The sequence below is a fragment of the Prionailurus bengalensis genome, chromosome C2 (assembly GCF_016509475.1).
Source record: "Prionailurus bengalensis isolate Pbe53 chromosome C2, Fcat_Pben_1.1_paternal_pri, whole genome shotgun sequence".
NCBI classification, from domain to species: Eukaryota; Metazoa; Chordata; class Mammalia; order Carnivora; family Felidae; genus Prionailurus; species Prionailurus bengalensis.
Window position 1 is genome coordinate 142,887,691 of NC_057350.1, and position 19,002 is coordinate 142,906,692.

The 19,002-nt window shown below is 42.5% G+C and overlaps 1 protein-coding gene across 3 annotated transcripts in view; it reads left to right on the top strand.

The window, feature by feature from the left end:
• RARB (retinoic acid receptor beta) overlaps window positions 1-19,002 on the top strand; it is a 730,168-nt gene that overhangs the window by 539,093 nt on the left and 172,073 nt on the right. The window contains exon 1 of one of the 3 annotated variants that reach the window (XM_043595541.1): window positions 16,911-17,633. The exons of the other annotated variants lie outside the window; for them this stretch is intronic. Within the exon in view, the coding sequence (XP_043451476.1) occupies window positions 17,477-17,633 (157 nt within the window). The 5' untranslated portion in view covers window positions 16,911-17,476. Of the gene's footprint in view, window positions 1-16,910; window positions 17,634-19,002 lie in introns of those variants that run through there. 3 annotated transcript variants of the gene reach the window in all.

Genomic DNA, 19,002 nt, shown 5'->3' on the forward strand with positions numbered 1-19,002 from the left:
CGTGGGGGAGGGGCAGAGAGAGAGGAAGACACAGAATAGAATCTGAAGCAGGCTCCAGGCTCTGAGCTGTTAGCACAGAGCCTGACGCGAGGCTCGAACTCACAAACCATGAGATCATGACCTGAGCCGAAGTCGGTCGCTCAACCACCTGAGCCACCCAGGCGCCCTGAACGTACACATTTAACCAGCACCCAGATCAAGAAACAGAATATGACCAGCACACCAAAAGCCACTTTGTACCTTCCTTTATTCACCAATCCTGACATGAGAGTAACAGGTGTCTTAACTTCTAATAGCATAGATTAATAAGGCCTATTTTTGGTCTTTATATAAATAGAATCACTGAGTTGTACTTTTTCTGTTTGGACTTTTTTCACTAAATATTATGTTGTAGCATTTATCTACACTTAAATATAGTGAAGTTCATTCATTCTCATGGCTGGAGAGAATTCTATTGCCTGAATACCTCATATTTTATTTATTCATTCTACCATTGATGTATACGTCTACTACCATTGATGTAGTTTTCTGTTTGGGGCTATGATAATTAGTGCTGCTTTGACCATTTTTTTGGTACATGTCTTTTTACGTAAACATACATAATATGTTTCTGCTGGGTATATACACAGGAATGGAATAACCACATCCTAGAGTTCAAAGAATGTCAGATTTCAGTAGATACCCACAAATGGCTTTCCAAAAGGGTTATGCAAATGTCCATTCCCATTGGCGGTGTATGAAAATCCAGATTTCTGCATATCTTTGCATACCCTGGGTATCATTGCTTATTTGTTTTAATTTTAGCCATGATGATGTAGTGCTATTTCATTGTGGTCTTAAATTTTGTTTCCCGGAAGACCAATGAATACCTTTGCAGCCATGGCTGGTTGGTATTCAGCTGTACCTCACTCGGATGGATGGGCCAACATTATCATAATACAGATTAATGTCTGTACTGTAGTGGTTGTTAAATATTTTGTTAAATATTGTTTTCTATGACAGCTTTATTGAGGTATGAATGACATTAAACTGCATATCTTTAAAGTGTAAAATTTGGTAAGTTTTGAGATAGATACATACCTGTGAAACCATCACCATAATCAAAATAATGAACATATACAACAAAGGAAACCATAAACAAAATAAAAAGGCAATGTACCAAATGGGAGAAAATATTTGCAAATCATGTATCCAATAAGTGGTTAATATTCAAAACAAATAAAGAACTCCTATACCTCAATAGCAAAAAATAAATAAACAATTCAATTTAGAAATGGAGAGAAGACATGAATAGAACTTTTTCCAAAGAAGAAATACAGATGCCCAATGGATTCATGAAAAGGTGCTCAATATCAATAATCATCAAGGAAATGAAAATCAAAACCACAATGAGGTATCCCCTCATGCCTGTCAGAATGGCTATTATAATTTTTTTTCTTTTTTGTCCATTTATTTATTATTTTGAGAGAAAGCATGAGCAGGGGAGGGGCAGAGACAGGGAAAAAGAGAATCCCAAGCAGGCTTCATGCTCACCACGGAGCCTTATGTGGGGCTCGATCTCATGATCTTGAGATCATGGCTTATGCCCAAAAATCAAAAATCGGACCCTTAACCAACTGAGCCACCCAGTCGCCCCATGAATGGCTATTATAAAACAGACAAGAGATAACTGTTGGAAAAAAAGGTGGATAAAGGGAACCCTTGTGCACCATTGGTGGGAATATAAATTAGTGCAGCCATCATGGAAAAAAATATGAAGTTTCCTCAAAACATTACAAACATAACTACCATACGATCCAGCAATTCTTCTTGTGGGTATTTATCCAAAGGGAAATAAAAACACTAACTTGAGAAAAAAAAAGAACTTGAAAAGATACCTGCACCCCCATGTTCATTGCAGCATTATGTCAGTAGCCAAGACATGGAAGAAATGAAGTGTCCATCCATGGAAGAATATATAAAGAAGTTGTGGTATGCATACGCAATGGAGTATTGCTCAGTCATTAAAAAACAAAGAAGAAATCTTGCCATTTGGGACAATATGGGTAGACCTTGAGGGCATTCTGCTAAGTGACAAATGCCATATGGTCACATTTATGCGTGAAGTCTAAAAACAAACACTGAGCTCATAGATACAGAGAACAGATTGGTAGTTGCTAGAGGCAGGGAGGGGGTGGTGGGTAGGAGAAATAGGAGAAGGTCATCAAAAGCAGACACTTCCAGTTGTAAAGTCCTGGATATGTAACCTACATCCTGGTGACTACAGTTAATAATATTGTATTTTATGTTTGAAAGTTGCTTGGAGAATAGATCTTAAAAGTTCTCATCACAAGAAAAAAAATTGTAACTATGTGTGATGATGAATCTTAACTAGACTTACTATAGTGTTCATTTCCCAATGTATACGTAAACTGTATCATTACGTCGTATACCTGAAACTGATGTCGTATGTCAATTACATTTCAGTTTTTAAACATAATGAACATATCACCCACCCTTAGAAGTTTCCCCATATGCTTTTATAATCTTGTCCTTCTGCCCCTCTCTGTTTTCCCAAACCCTGTCTCTAGGTGACCAATGATCTGCTTTCTGCCACCGTATATTAGTTTGGATTTTCTAGAATTTCCTTATATAAATGGAACCATATGCTAACTATATTTTGTGTCTGTCTTCTTTCACCCAGCATAATTATTATGAAATTCATTCTGGGTTGAAGCATGCATCAGTAGTTCATTCCTTTTTATTGCCAAGAGTTTTCCATTCTATGGATACACCACAGTTGGTTAATTCACCTGATCGACAGTTGGGTTTCCAGTTTGGGGCAAGAAAAAAGGGTTGTATGATTTTACATTTCTAATACTGGATGAGAGTTTTCAGTTTCCCTACATCACAGCAACATTTGATGTGGTGACTTTTTCATTTTAGTGATTACAGTTGATGTGTTGTGGTAGCTCATTGCGATTTGAATTTGAATTTCACTATTAACTAATAATATTGATGTTTTTTCACGTGTTCATTTGCCATCCATATATTTGATGACATTTATTTTTTTAATTTTATTTAAATTTTAGTTAATATAACATGTATTATTGGTTTCAGGAGTAGAATGCAGTGATTCATCACTTACATACAGCACCCAGTGCTCATAACAAGTGCCCTCCTTAATACCCATCACCCATCTTGCCCATCTCCCACTCACCTCCCTCTGTCAACCCATAGCGTGTTCTCTATCGTTAAGAGTCTCTCGTGGTTAGTTGCCATCTCTTCAGTTCCCCTCCATCTTCCCATATGTTCATCCGTTTTGTTTCTTAAATTCCACATGAGTGAAATCGTATGGTATTTGTCTTTCTCTGATTGACTTATTTCACTTAGCATAATACATTCTAACTCTGTCCACATCGTTGCAAATGGCATGATTTCATTCTTTTTGTTGGTTCAGTAATATTCCTGTGTGTGTGTGTGTGTGTGTGTGTGTGTGTGTGTGTGTGTACATCCTACATCTTCTTTATCCAGTCATCAGTCTATGGACATTTGTGCTGTCTCCATAGTTTGGCTATTGTTGATATTGCTGCTAGAAACATTGGGGTGCATGTACCCCTTCGAGTCCATATTTTTGAATCTTTTGGCTAAGTACCTAAGGGCAGTTGCTGAAAGAGAAGGTAGTCCCATTTTTAGTTTTTTGAGGAACCTCCATTCTGTTCTCCAGAGTGGCAGCACCAGTTTGTATTCCCACCAATGGTGCAAGAGGGTGCCCCTTTCTCCACATCTTCAGAGACACCTATTATTTCTTATGTTGTTAATTTTGGCCATTCTGACAGGTGTGATGTGGTATCTTTGATGACATTTCTATTCGACTTGCTCACTCGCTTGGGGTTGAGGGTAAGGGGTTTACTTTTCTAGTTTTGAATTTGAGTTTCTTTATTCTGGATATAAGTTCATTATCTAATATATGTATTGCATAGTTTCCTTCTAATTTTTGGCTTATCTTCTCGTAACTCAGAGTCTTTCAAAGAATAGAAGTTTTTGTTTTGGTTTGATTTTTTTAAGTAGGCTGCATGCCCAGCATGGGGCTGGGACACATGACCCCAGGATCAAGAGTCACATGTTCCACCGACTGAGCCAGCCAGGTGCTCCTCAAAAAAATAGAAGTTCTTAATTGTGGTGAGATCCACATGGTTAAGCTGGTTTATCATCTCATACTTTGGTTGCCATTTCTAAGAAATCTATGCCCACCCCAAGGTCATAAGACTTTCTCCTATTTTTTTCTTCTCAAAGTTGATACCTTCATGTTTTACATTTAGGCCCATGATCTTTGTTGAGCTAATTTTTGTATATAGTGTGAGCTATGGATCAAACCATACTGTTTTCTTGGTTTTGTGGGGGTTTTTGTTGTTGTTGTTTTTGTGGGTTTTTTGTGGGGTTTTTTTTTGTGGCTTTTTTTTGCAATGTATATCTAAGGTGCTTGCTCTGTTTTTTGACAAGACTATTTTTTTTCCTTCTGATCTTTATATAGGTTGAACTTCTTCATCAGTGAATTAAAGCACAAGGCTTATGCCATGGATTTTATTTTGCTATTGTTCATTTATTTATTTTGGCAAAGAGAGAGAGAGAGAGAGTTAGCAGAGGAGGTGCAGAGAGAGAGAGGGAAAGAGAATCCCAAGCAGGCTCTGCGCTTTGGTCTCCGTCTCATGAACGGTGAGATCGTGACCTGAGCCAAAACCGAGAGTAGGACACTTAACAGACTGAGCCACCCAAGTGCCCCATAGATTGCAGTTTTTAAATTACATCATTTAATAATTAGTCCTAATTTTGTTTTGCATATAGCGGGGCCATTTTAATTGCGTTGAAACAATAGATCATAGTTGGCACCAATTCTAAATTTTTACCAAGTTGTACATGACACTTAACAGTGTGTGCCAAGAAGGGCGATGTGTTCAGTCATTCATTTATTCATTTGACAAACATTTGTTGGATTACTATGTGTCAGGAAATGTTCTTATTAGGGTTATTGCAGTGAAGTGGATAGAGTTCCTGCCATCAAGGAGATTACTTTCGATTATGGGAGATATACAAAGAATAAGTGTTTGCCAGGTAGTTCTAAAGGCTATAAATTGTAAACTGTAGGTTAAAGGGACAGAAAGTGATGGGCATGACCTAGGAGTCTTGTTTTTTAGGATCATCAGTGTCTCAATTAAGGCAACATATTCAAAAAGACCTAAAGAAAGGGATGGAATAAGTCATATTTATATCTAAACAAAATATTCCAAGCAGAGCAAAGACAAACTCAAAGACACCAAAGAGGTATATTTGGTATGTTTTCCAAATAGGCACACAGCGTTCTAAGGTATTTGAATTAAGAATTTCATCTTATTTTATTCTTTTAAATTTTTTTTAACATTTATTTATTTTTGAGACACAGAGTGTGAGCAGGAGAGAGGCAGAGAGAGAGGGAGACACGGAATCCGAAGCAGGCTCCAGGCTCCGAGCTGTCAGCCCGGAGCCTGACGCGGGGCTTGAACCAGCGAACTGTGAGATCCTGACCTGAGCCGAAGTCAGTCGCTCAACAGACTGAGCCACCCAGGCGCCCCTGAATTAAAAATTTTAGACCTTAGGGAAAGCATCAATACTCTCCAGCTCTAGGATTCCGGTAGATTTCATCTTCAAAGCCCCTTCAAATGATTGGTAGTAAATGCCGGTAGCTGTACTCAGCCAGTTTTTTCTGTAAAGATCCATACCATAAATATTTTCAGCATTGTGGCACATAATGTTTCACTCGACTCTGTTGTTTTCTAAAAGCAGCCATAGACAATACATGAGCAAATACATGTGAGAGTGTGCTGTGCTCTAATAAAACTTTATTTCACAGCAGGAGGTAGGCTGGGCTGGGCGCTTGGAGACTGCCATCCTCTGGGCTGGCATGGTGTTGAGCGGCCTTGCCGGGATCTTTCCAAGGGAGGCACCTTAGCGAGTCTGTCATGGGCTCAAATGGAGCACCTGAGCCGTGTCCTGGCCGCCGTGAGTTACAACAGGCTCCTCATGTTACTGATTAGACACGACAAGTTCTCCCAAGCTGTTAGTGGAAAGTTAGATCTCTGGGCTGTCTGCTCAGTTTTATTATACTAGCCTGCCCTTACCCCCTTCAGATTCGCCACAAATTACTTTACGTATAGGACACCAGCAGAGTTCCGAAGGTTACCTCCCTCCCCAAGTGCAGCCCAGATGGCCAGAACCAGCCCAGGCCTGGATGGCAGTGTTTCCTGGGAAGCTGCTGGTAACGTCCAGGGTTAGAGATGAGGGCTTCTACAGAGCTTTCTCACGTTGTGTCTGTGCCACAGAAATGCAAATGAAACCCTGCCGTTTCTCTCTGGATCTGGAGCATGGAGGCCAGTGGAAACCAGCTATGTACCCCTGCTGCTGGCCAGTCCTCACAGTGGGAAAAGAGAGAGGAGCCTGGTCTAACTAAGGAAGAAAAACAGGTCTTTAACACAAGGCAAGGGGATGGGCAATTGTAAAAGGGAATACCAAGATGATCCTTTTTCTTATATATTTTTTTAAGTTTATTTATTTTGAGAAAGAGAGTGAGGGAGAAGCAGAGAGAGGGAGAGACAGAATCCTAGGCAGGCTCCACGCGCTGAGAGTAGAGCCTGAGGCGGGGCTCGAACACAGGACTGCTGAAGTCAAGAGTCGGATGCTTGACTGACTGAGCCACCTAGGGGCCCTCCTTTTTCTTATTGAACATTTTAAACACATCAAACGGGGTTTGATAATTAGAATGTAAACTAAACTTGATTTTAAAAGTCACCCAAAACCATGATCGCATAAATACGATGGAGGTTTCATTTTCTCTCATGCAATGGTCCCGAGATAAATAAGCTGGTAGGGTGGCTGTGCTCCACATGGACATTCACATCCCAGGGTTCTTCCATCTTATGGCCTTGTCTCCTCCTGGGCTGGTATCCTCGTCTCTTTGGTCTCTACAGGCTCCCGTGGCATTCCAGTTGGCAGAGAAGGGGTGAAATTGCAAATGGAAGGCGGGAAATGACTTCTTAAGGAAGTGATGTGGAACTAGGGCAAAGCACTTCTGATCACATTTTGTTGCTGACAGCGTGGTCACGTAGGAGCCATACCTAGCTGCAAAGGACGCTGGGAAATGTGGCCCCAGCCTGGGGAGCCCTGTGCTCAGCCAATTAATAACCTATTGTGGATTTTTAAAGAGGATTATCCATTAGACGAGAGGTTGGAGTTAGCTGTTTTCCACAGAGTTTATAAGGGAGTTGAAAATATTTTTTGGTCTGTTTTCACCTCGTGTGTGGAATAGTCATGCCTGATGTCACACAATACTTCAGAGACTGGTAATTATTTTTCTCAGACATTGTTTCGCTTAATCCTTTAACATTTGCTTCCTTTGAACTACACATTATCATTGGAAGCAGACAGTATCTTCGTTTACAAGAAGAATAAGGCTCGGGAAACTGATGAGATTACCCAAAGGCATACATCCGTCGAGGACAGAGCCAAGACTTTCGTCCGGGCTCAGAGCTCTGCCATTTGCAGCCCTCGCAATCTTTCTTAACACCTAATCCTCTGAAGGGTCCCCTGTTCTCTGGCGTTCGCCAAATGGAACATCCCAGGGTAGCAGAAGTCTGACACTTTAGTGTGCAGAGTAAGGACCTGAGGCCCTTGATTAGAATGCAGATTACTTTCCCAGAACCTGAGAAATTTTCCTGAGGTAGCCCTAGGTATGGAGCCCTAGCACTGAAATGCTTTGGGAATCATTGCAGTGACCTTACATTGTGTCATTGCGTTTGCTTGAACACACAGAGGAGATACTTCCTATTTCTGTCTGTCTGTCCCCTCGCTTGTCCTCCCGTGCTTATACGCGTTACCTTAAATTTTGGAACTATCGCTTCTGAAAAATCTTTGCTAATCGCTTTTGAAGCACCTCTAACTCAAAGCGAAAAGGCAAACAGTGACGAAATGTCAAAACCCAATTATGGAAGCCACCGTGGTGTCCTTTCAAACAGAAGTTTTCAAAGTCCTTGGTTAAGGTAGATGTCCAGAAGGTGGCTTTATGCCCTGCAGTTTGAAAGGACAGACAACATTAGTTTTTCATCAAAAATATCGATATTGAGTTCATAGTGAGTGAGTGAGTGTGTGTGTGTGTGTGTGTGTGTGTGTATGTAAGGTACATATATACATATCATTGTTTCCCCAACAGAAATTTCACATAGATTTCTACTTGGCTCCATGTTACCCTCAATTCCCATTAAATCACATTGGGCTTTTTTATTTGCCTTTTTCTCTGTCAGACACCAGGATGAATTTAAACTCCAGTCCCTCTCCAATGGCCTCTCTGATGTATTTGCTACTTTTTACATTCCCTTTCCCTGTAGAATCTGATGGAAATTCCTTTTGAGCCTTTAGCTTTCCCTCAGAGTCAAAAACTTTTGTGTTGCTAATAGAACTCAGCTTCATTAGCATTTCAAATCCTGAGATGCTCTTAGAGATCAGTGTGTTAGATCTGAGGGGCTCCCCAGCCACAACCTGATTTATCAAACTTGTTTAACTAAAATCTCCAGTGGCCTGTGCCTTTGACCTTATTTCTGCCAGCACATCTCATCAGGAAATCCTTTTCAAGGAGTCTAGAGAAAGACACATGCATAGTCTTAGAAGCTTTACTTTTGTCCCTCTCTCTGCTCTATATATTGCCTGTTGAAAAGCCATACTTCATTACTTTTGGCTGTTAGATCATGGGTCGATGGTGAGTAGATAGATAGATGGACAAGTAGATGGTGGATAACTAGAAAGGCAGATGGATTATTAGATGGGTAAATGGAGGGATGGGTGGGTAGGTGAAGTACACGAATGAATAAGAGGATGGGATGGATGGATGGATGCATGGAAGGAAGGAAGGGAGGGAGGGAGGAAAGAAGGCTGGAAGGAAGGAGGGAGGGAGGAATGAAGGATGGAAGGAAGGAAGGGAAAGGATAGAAGGAAGGAGGGAGGGAGGAAGGAAGGGTAGTTAATATTCAAGTCTTCCATCTTGTACAATTCTTGCCATTTAATTAACTATAATTGGCCTTGGTGTTCTTGAGACTGAATACCATTTCTGCAGAAAACAGCAAGTCATATATGTGTCCTGCATCCCACGGGAGAGAGAGGGGTGGGGCTTGTAGAATAATCCATTGCCATTCTGACTCAGTGTCTTATTTGTAAAATAAAAGAAACCATTCTCTTAAACAAATATATAAAAATGCTTCAATGCAGTGCTGTTTAACCAGACATACACAGCAAAATCTCTTGGGGAACTTGCCCTAATTGCATATCCCTGCACCCCAGACCCTGAAATGTGCATCCTGATTGAAAATTAACTGCCCTGGCAGAATAGTCTCTGTGCCTGGTAGCAGTAGCAATTGAGCTATGGGGTCCTGACTTGATTTTCTTCTTGCAGACATTCCACTAACACTTTTTAAGAGCTTACTATATCTCAGGCAATGTTGCAAGGGCTTTTTACTTGTATTACCTCATTTAATCTTTACCACAACCTTTTAATATGTTTACCATTAACATCTCCGTTTCATAGGTGAGGGAATTAAGGCGTGTAGAAGTTAGGTAACTTGCCAAGGGTCACACAGCTAGGAAGAGGCAAAGCTTGGGTTCTAATACAGTCGCTGTCCAGACTCTATGGCCCCATTCACCATGCGCCCCTCTGAACACTAAACTGACCTTTCAGTCCAGTAGAATGTTCTGTGATGGTGACAGCGTTCTATATCTGTGCTGTCCCAGGAACACGGGAGCCACTAGCCACATGAAGCTTTTGAGCCCTTGAAATGTGGCTAGTGTGACTGAGAAACGAAGTTTTTAGTTGTCCTGTATTTTAATTAATTTAAACAGCACAGTTTAAGAGCCAACTAATAGCCTCTCTTCATACGTACGATTTCAAAAAAATGAAGTGCTGAAGTAGGTATTAAGGTAGGCATTTCAGTTATAGACATTCTCCTTTATTAATAATATTAACGTGAAATAATTACAAAGCAGCCTTAGAAACCTTTGTGCTTCTTTCCGTCACTGAAAAGAGTCTCGCTGCTCTATTAAGCCCTCTGCCAAGTAGGTGGCACATCTCCTCTTAGCTCATTGGAAGACATAACGAGATGAGACAGAAAAAAATAATTCAGGCAGAATAATACAGGGACATCATGGGCAAGTTGTAGCATGGCATTTATTCTTAGAAGTCATTGTTATATTTTCCATCTCCTCAGTACTGCCCTCATATGTTAGGGGGGCGAGGGCTTCATGGAAATAATGGACTTTAAAGCAGGGTTTGGTGGTGGAGGAAAGATACTACAGGGGCATCTGGGCTCATGTGAAGGAGAGACGCGATCCTGCACCCCCTTCTTAAGGAAGTGAAGCGAGTGAAGTAGGAAAGTGGGAAATTTTGAGCCAAGAGAGAAGAAGAGGGGATTCTGGATGAAACAATGTAATGAAGCAAAAGGGCCATATCGTTCTTCATGTGATACACAAGTTGAAACTGGGTAAAGCTTTAAAGGAGAGGAGAAATTAAAGTATTAACAAAACAAAAGTATAGAGCTGCGAGGTTTTTTTATGTTTATTCTTTTTTGAGAGCGAGAGAAATGGAGCATGAGTAGGGGAGGGGCAGAGAGCGAGAGAGAGAGAGAGAGAGAGAGAGAGAGACAGAGACAGAGACAAAAATCTGAAACAGGCTCTAGGCTCCAGCTGACAGCACAGAGCCCGACGTGGGGCTTGAACCCACTAACCGTGAGCTCATGACCTGAGCCAAAGTCTGATGCTCAACCGACTGAGCCACCCAGGCTCCCAGAGCTGGGTTTTAAACAGATAGAGACAAGGCAATATATAATTTGGTGAAATTGTTAAAAAAACAAAAATAGTTACAACCGAGGTAGACAAACTATAGACCATGAGACAATCCCAGTCCACTGCTGGTTTTTGTAAATAAAGTTTTATTGAACACACCCATGCCCGTTTACATTTATATATGGCTCCTTCATACTATAAAAGCAGAGTTGAGCAGTTGCAACACAAACTATATAGCCTACAAAGCCTAAAATATTTCCTATGACCCTAAATAGAAAAAGTTTTACTGACTCCTATTTTATAACAAAAGGGGAATATGTATTAGCACAACCTTTTGGAGTGCAATTTTGTGTAGTCATCACATTTTAACACGCACATCATCTTTGACTTGGCAATATTACTGCTAGAATTTTCTCCAGCTCGTGTTTTGAGACACACACCCACAGGGCTTCTTAAACACTGAAGAACTGGAAACAAGGTAAATAGCCAGGGCACTGGCTAAATGAATTACAGTGCATTAATGTAAAGAGATCCTACTTCGGTTTTGGGGTTTGGTTTTTCACTGGGAGTTCTACCTACACTGTTTATTTGAAGGGATCCCGAGAAATATTGCCACGGAGAAAAATGTTACAAATAGTATGTATTGTTTATATAAAAGCAACATACGACCCTCACAAAAGATACACAGATCGATGCCCAGCAACTTTTCATTTTGTGTCTTCTAGACTAGGCTGTGAGTTTTTATGATTTAAAAAATTTTTTTTATTTTAATTCCAGTGTAGTTAGCATACAGCATTGTATTAGTTTCATGTGTACAATATAGTGATTCAACTAGTCTATATATTACTCAGTGCTCATTGTGGTAAGTGTACCCTTAATCCCCAGACCCTATTTCAGCCCTCCCCCACCCCCACCTCTCCTCTGGTAACCATCTGTTTGTTCTCTATAGTTAAGAGTCTGTTTTTTGGGCTTGTCTCTTGTTGTCTTTATTCCCTTTGTTCATTTGGTTTGTTTCTTAAATTCCACATATGAGTGGAATCATATGGTATTTGTCTTTCTCTGAGTGCCTTATTCCATATAGCATCTCTACCAAATCTATATTCTCTAGATCCATTCATATTGTTGCAGAGTGTGTATTACTTAAAAAAAAAAAAAACCCGAATTAGGAAAGTGGAAAAGTAGGGGCACCTGGGTGACTCTGTTAAGCGTCTGACTTCTGCTCAGGTCATGATCTCACGGTTCGTGGGTTCAAGTCCCACATCGGGCTCTGTGCTGTAGCTCAGAGCCTGCTTCGGATTCTGTGATTCCCTGTCTCTCTGCCCCTCCCCTGCTCACATACCCTCCCTCTCCTTCTTTCCAAAATAAACGTTAAAAAAAAAAAAAAGAGGAAAAATCCTGAAAAAAAAAAGTAGAAGAATGAACAAGAGGGGAAAACCAAAGATAGGTCTTCCCCAAACGGAGGGATTCGATATTGAGGCATTCAGGAAGGCAAGTATTTAAGTTTCAAGTTGGGACCGAGGGAAACTGTTGGACTTGAAGAGATGTCTTTATGAGTCATGCACGGCAAAAGCAGAGACGTGCTAAAGAAACAAATCAAGAGTGGAAAGAGAGAAGCGTGCACCATTGTCCTGGGGAATGGTGTTCATAAGTACCCAGGTGGAAAGGCTTCATTGAGGAAACTGGAAAAAACAAGAAGCTGCAGAGAAAGGAACCAAATGAAAGAAGGACGCGGTGGCCAACACTCAAGATGGAGAAACATTTTTGAGGAAGAACAGATGTTCCTCGGGGTTCTGAGAAGACCCAGTGTCTACACAGATGCGGAGAGCTGCTCTGCAAGTTCACGTTTGCAAAGTGCCTTAATGTCTTCTGGTAGAAGATCCATGGCCATCGACAGCCCTGGAACATTAGCAGGTGTTCAGATGGGAGGGCCAGAAGCAGTTTCCATGTGTCGATTAGTGTCAGGACTTCTCCCAGCCACCAACACAGCAGGCAGCTCTGCCCGGTGGCGCAGAAGTCCTGGGAACAGCCTGAGCGCTTGCCTTGTGCTGGCGACACATCCCTGCCTTGGCTTCCCGGCCGAAACACACACATGGCCCGGGGCCAGCTATCTATTTTTCTGGCAAAATTGTGGCAAGAGGCGTTGATGGGAGATTAATGGTTTAAAAAAACCCCACAAATATATAAAAATAAAGCAAGCAAACAGAAAAACATGGAAGAGGCAGGTGTGTGTGTCTTCTAAAATGATCCACGTCTACCTCCCCCCACCCCACCCCCGTGTCTGCCTGCACTTTGCATGACTTGTGCCTCGGGTGGAGATGTCTGTGCCTGTGAGAATCTTTTTATTTAGACATCACAAGGCATTTGACCAGTTTTGAACACAGCCGGCTTCAATCCTGGTACACAGACATGCCGGCTCTGTCTTCACGAAACTCTCCCGTCCAAACACGTTTGCAGAGCATGATTCATGGTGTTTCCTTCTGGATTGTCCAGTGGGTAATTGCTATACGAAAACCAGAGAAACAGATGTAGACCCTGAACCTCGGCTATAAATTTTTGTTTTATGATTATGGGTTTCAAATGTGCTGTGTCACACTGACAAATATACAGTTACTCTGAAACAAAATGGATTTTGGTCCCAAAACTTTGGCTTTTTTTGTTTGTGGTTGGACATACTTTTATTAGAGTTTTCTTTTATCGTGGATGGAACACAAAATGGAGGAGATGACGCATATCAGAATGTTACTTTATGCCGTACCAAGAGAATATTTGGGAAAGGTTTCTTCTGTTTGATTAATGTTTAAAATAGGCGTCAATTATTTAAACCTCATTACCAACAAATTAACTAGGCCATTTTTTACCTTCTACCTAGTCATTAGTCTTTATGGTACGTGAATACGTATTTAAAGACGTGTGGCTTATTTGTAAATCTTTCCTAAATTTTACTTAAGATAAAGAATTTAGAGGAAGCCAGGTTTTCAAGAAATGTGAGAATTAGATTCCCTGATGAAGAAATGATAAGAAACATGTAGCTAAATTTGGGATCTGCTTTATAAATTAATACTTGGATTAAATAATAGCTCTAATAGTTGCTATCAGCATAATTAATTCATGATGAGAAATGATGAATAGACGAGTAAGTGCTGTTGCACTATAAGAAACCCATAATATTCTATTCACACAGATTGAAATAAAAGATCAGTATTCAAAAGCCCAAGTTTCTTCCTCTGCTAGTGAAGAGAACCCCAAGGTGATGAGAAGTTTAAAATTTTCTGGTGCGGAGAAAGAAAACAGCAAACCTAGTGCCATCCCCCCCCCCACCCCCCCCACCCCCCCCACCCCACCCCCACCCCCTGCCCGCTTTGTTATTGTTTCTTGTGCCATGACATAGTATTGAGGGTAGAGATTTGGGGACAGTCATTTCCCTTCCTAGATGAGGCTGAAACTGGAGCTGAAGGAATGAGACTAAGCGGAATTGGGGAGACGCCCTCCCCATCTTCAGCTTGCGATCGGAGCGCCCTACCCTCTGGAACGATGATTGAACAAGGGGGTGCGGTGGCGTCCCCTGGGTAAAAGAAACCTGAATACACGCAGCCGGCAGTGGGGCCACGCTTCTCCTCTCTTAGTCCTTCCTGATGTACTTTAAATGTAGCTGCTTCCTTCTCTCTGCTCATATACCTTTTCACCCACCTCCATTATCGCCTGTGAGCCCACATAGGAGTTTCCAAGGAACGCCAGAGGGCCGGAAGTAAGCACGGGGAGCTGTAAGTCCATGCACGCAGAGATTGGCACATAATGTGGTACTTTGTGTATCTTTACAACCATCTTAACGACAGCGTGTTAAATGTTTTGTTCATTCCTCTGTATTCCTTGCTTAAGGTGTGTGTTTTCTTTGTAGTTAAAGGGTTCCTTACAAACCTCCGTTATAAAATGACGGTCCTTTGAAAAAGAGAGAATTAACAAACACAGTTCAGCAAAAGCTCGCCCCGCTGTCGTCCTGGACTTTTCAATGGCAAGAGCTGAGCTTGCTGGGCTGAAAATTGTTTTAATGTACCTTCATAAAAGGATCTTTGACTTGGTAAGTGTGTGTGACGCATACTTTTCATGTTACACCACGAGTGCCACTTAGCAACTCCTGGAGACAGAGCAGCCTTGCAGCATGGGGCGAGGTGCCCCCTGACAGGCTTCTAAAAGGCCTGGATGCCAATGCACATTCCAGCACTATCCACAGAAAGGAGCCCAGGGCGGCTCTCTTCCCTGCAGGGGGCAGGAAACCTTCCCTCTTGCCTACCCACTTACCTGCCCTGTTCTGTAGGAGAATTACAAGTAAATATCAGTGGTAGTGGAGGAGGTAGGGTGTTTTCATTACTCCCGGGAGTTTCCTTTCTCAGATGTGCATTGCATCCTTTTAAACAAGTTGTGCAAAACGGCTACAATGTGGATTGGCTCTCCCTTTGAAAGCTAGCTGCCTGGGTTTATTTGTAAATACTGCATCTGTCCTTCTGCGTCTTTTTTTTTTTTTAAGCATTTATTTATTTTTTGAGAGGCAGAGAGAGACAGAATGAGCAGGGAAAGGACACAGAGAGAGGGAGACACAGAATCCGAAGCAGGCTCCAGGCTCTGAGCTGTCAGCACAGAGCCGGATGCGGGGCTCGAACTCACGAACAGTGAGATCATGACCTGATCCGAAGTCAGGCACTTAACCGACTGAGCCACCCAGGTGCCCCTGTCCTTCTGCGTCTTTTAAGACTGGCTGAAAAGCTTCTCCTCCCTCGCGGTTGGGTCAATATGGCCAGTATAAAAAAGAATCTCTTTCTCTTCAAATTATTCTAATAAATAACCAAGATTGAGCAGGGGGCTAGCGTTGGGGAAATTTGGCCCATGGAAATATAAAACCTTCACGCTTAACCAGTTTTCAAAATATGTGTTTAATTATGTGGTGGTTGGGTATGCGTGTGTGTGTGTGTATGTGCTTGACACAACAGAGATCACCAACATGCTATTCGGGGTCCAAGGCTGTGGGAACAGCAAAGTAATTTCCACATTGGACTAGGATTGCAGGGAGTAAGGTTCTAGTCATGGCTCTGAGTTTTGTGGCCTCTGATAGGTCTCAGCCTCCCCTCCTGGGCTTCTGTTTCCCCGGGGGGGGGGGGGGGGGGGGGTGAAAGGATGAAACCACAGTGAGTACTTGTTTCAGGATACAGTGTCCTACAGTACTTTTTGGGGGGAGGTGGGGGGGGGCCCACAGCAGCCCTATATCCCCAGTTTACAGATGGGAAAACTGAGGCTCAGATCAAATACTTGTCTCAGATCACACAGCTGGTTTAAAGGTCGAACTGGAAGTGGCACCGATTTCAGTTGGAGCCCCACATCCACTCTAGACCACTGTGTCTTCTCAGATCCTGAAATCCTGTATATACATGTGATTCCATGTGTGAGTGTTTGGAGCAGGAGTAACCAATTCTTGACTGCTGCATATAGACTGGAGAAAAAAAAAATTTTTTTTAAGTAAATGAATCCAGAAAACTAGATTATTACTCCAGAGCAAATGCAATCCCTCCGCCCAGGGCTTTGCCAGAGGGATAAAGAGGGGGTATTTAAAAAAAAAAAAAAAAGAAAGAATCAAATGGAAAGTTTCTCAACCCAAGGCTTCCCCGAGGAGTAGCTCTCCTTTCGGCTCTACAGTTGAGGGCTTGCATGTGCTTTTTCGGGAGTGGAAAAACACATAAGTTACGAGGAATGTAACAGCCAGGCGGGCGCACGGAGGAATTTAAAGGGTGGAGGGTGGGCTGGGGGCGCGGGGGTGGGCAGGAGGCGAGCGGGCGAGGGGGACACGCGCTTCCAAGCTAAGCCCGGCGGATAAAAAGGCGGAAAGGGAGAGAAGTTGGCGCTCAACGTGAGCCCGGAGCGGTGTCCCGGCTCCTCCCCTGCCCGTTTTAAAAGCACTTCTTGCATTGTTGTTCAGGTGAGAAATGGGAAAGAAAGAGGCGGCTTGCGCGCTCGCCCGCTGCCTCTCTGGCTGTCTGCTTTTGCAGGGCTGCTGGGAGTTTTTAAGCTCTGTGAGAATCCTGGGAGTTGGTGATGTCAGACTCGTTGGGTCATTTGAAGGTTAGCAGCCCGGGAAGGGTTCACCGAAAGTTCACTCGCATATATTAGGCAATTCAATCTTTCATTCTGTGTGACAGAAGTAGTAGGAAGTGAGCTGTTCAGAGGCAGGAGGGTCTATTCTTTGCCAAAGGGGGGACCAGAATTCCCCCATGCGAGCTGTTTGAGGACTGGGATGCCGAGGACGCGAGCGAGCCGGGCAGGGTTTGTCTGGGCACCGTCGGGGTAGGATCCGGACCGCATTCGGAAGGCTTTTTGCAGGCATTTGCTTGGAAGGAGAACTTGGGATCTTTCTGGGAACCCCCGCCCCGGCTGGATTGGCCGAGCAAGCCTGGAAAATGGTAAATGATCATTTGGATCAATTACAGGCTTTTAGCTGGCTTGTCTGTCATAATTCATGATTCGGGGCTGGGAAAAAGACCAACAGCCTACGTGCCAAAAAAGGGGCAGAGTTTGATGGAGTTGGGTGGACTTTTCTATGCCATTTGCCTCCACACCTAGAGGATAAGCACTTTTGCAGACATTCGGTGCAGGGGAGATCATGTTTGACTGTATGGATGTTCTGTCAGTGAGTCCTGGGCAAATCCTGGATTTCTACACTGCGAGTCCGTCTTCCTGCATGCTCCAGGAGAAAGCTCTCAAAGCATGCTTCAGTGGATTGACCCAAACCGAATGGCAGCATCGGCACACTGCTCAATGTAGGTTTATTTTTTCCCTTCTTCTACCAAGAAAAAAAAAATGAATTGTCTCTCTTGCATGCAATAAAGACATTGGAAACAAACTGCATTGGTAGCAAGACAAAGGATTTAATGATTTAATGCTGAAAGGGTGTGATATGCTGGCGTGCATATTGATTCCCTCTTGCTGAAAATTTCCTGTTAGATGTTTTCTTCCCAAACAGCCCCTCCCGATCCCCCGCTCCTCTCCTTACCAACCTTACAGTCTCTTGAAAACAGTTTTAAAAAGATGCATGGAGTGGGGGGGTGGGAGGGGGGGAAGTAGAGTGTGACCACAGGACTTTGAAACATTCTTCAAGTAAGGCAATTTGACACATTGTGCAGTTTTTACTAAGATGTATGCAGAGGGGAATTTAACTTTGCTGTTCTTTGGATTAGCTGCTAGTTGTATATATCCCCCCTTGTGTGTTTCAGCAGTCCAAAGTAATTAAAATATGACATCGTCCTTGCAAGGAATTTAGCCTAATTAGGGTGGCTCCTGCTCTTGCAGTTCATAAACCACCCGTTAAAGCTGCTGCTTCCAATGTTTTCCTTGCTAAGGAAAGGCAATATTTCTTAGCATTGACCCTGCTGCCACCTTTCCGAGTCACTTTGTTGCTCTAAGAAGTTGCTGTTTTGCTAGAAAACTACTGGCAATGAACACCCCTTGGGCTGAGCCATCCATTATTTCCATATCTTGCAATTCAGCCCAGAACCTGGACATCATTTAAAGGGAAGGAAATCTAAGTGGAGTAGCCCAGTTTTTTAAAAAAATATTGACTATTTGGTTATCTGATCCTGACACGATGCCGAGGCACGCATCTGGTCAACAGTAGTGTGGCTGCAGGCTTGAGAAATGACCAGAAGTCCCAGAAAAATCCCACGTTCGGGTGGCGGTGGTGGGAGCCTGCAGGATGCATCGCCCCCCTGACAGTGATTTAGATAAATGGCTCAGCTATCTATCAAAATGTTTTTAGTACTTTATTTGACAATTCATTGGCGCATTAGCCTGAAAATGACATTTTAAATCTTTGTTTTCAAAGAGGTCAAAGTTTAACTGGAAGAAATTGAGTTTTCCTAATAACATGGTGGCTTATGTAAAGAGGGAGAAGAAAAGGGAGAGAACGGGGACAGTGACCGGATTTAAATTGCTCTCTGTGAAACTTTTTCTTAGCAATAAAGACTTGCTACTTGGGCCAGGAAATCAACAGGTTTGTAGCTGAAAAATCAATAACCATTTGATGCCAACCGATTGGCTGTCTGACTTAATATTTGTTAGAGCCATAACCAGGGCAAAAAGAAAATAATTTTCAGAAGGCATCTTCATCTCAAATGCCTTCTCTTTCCTGCT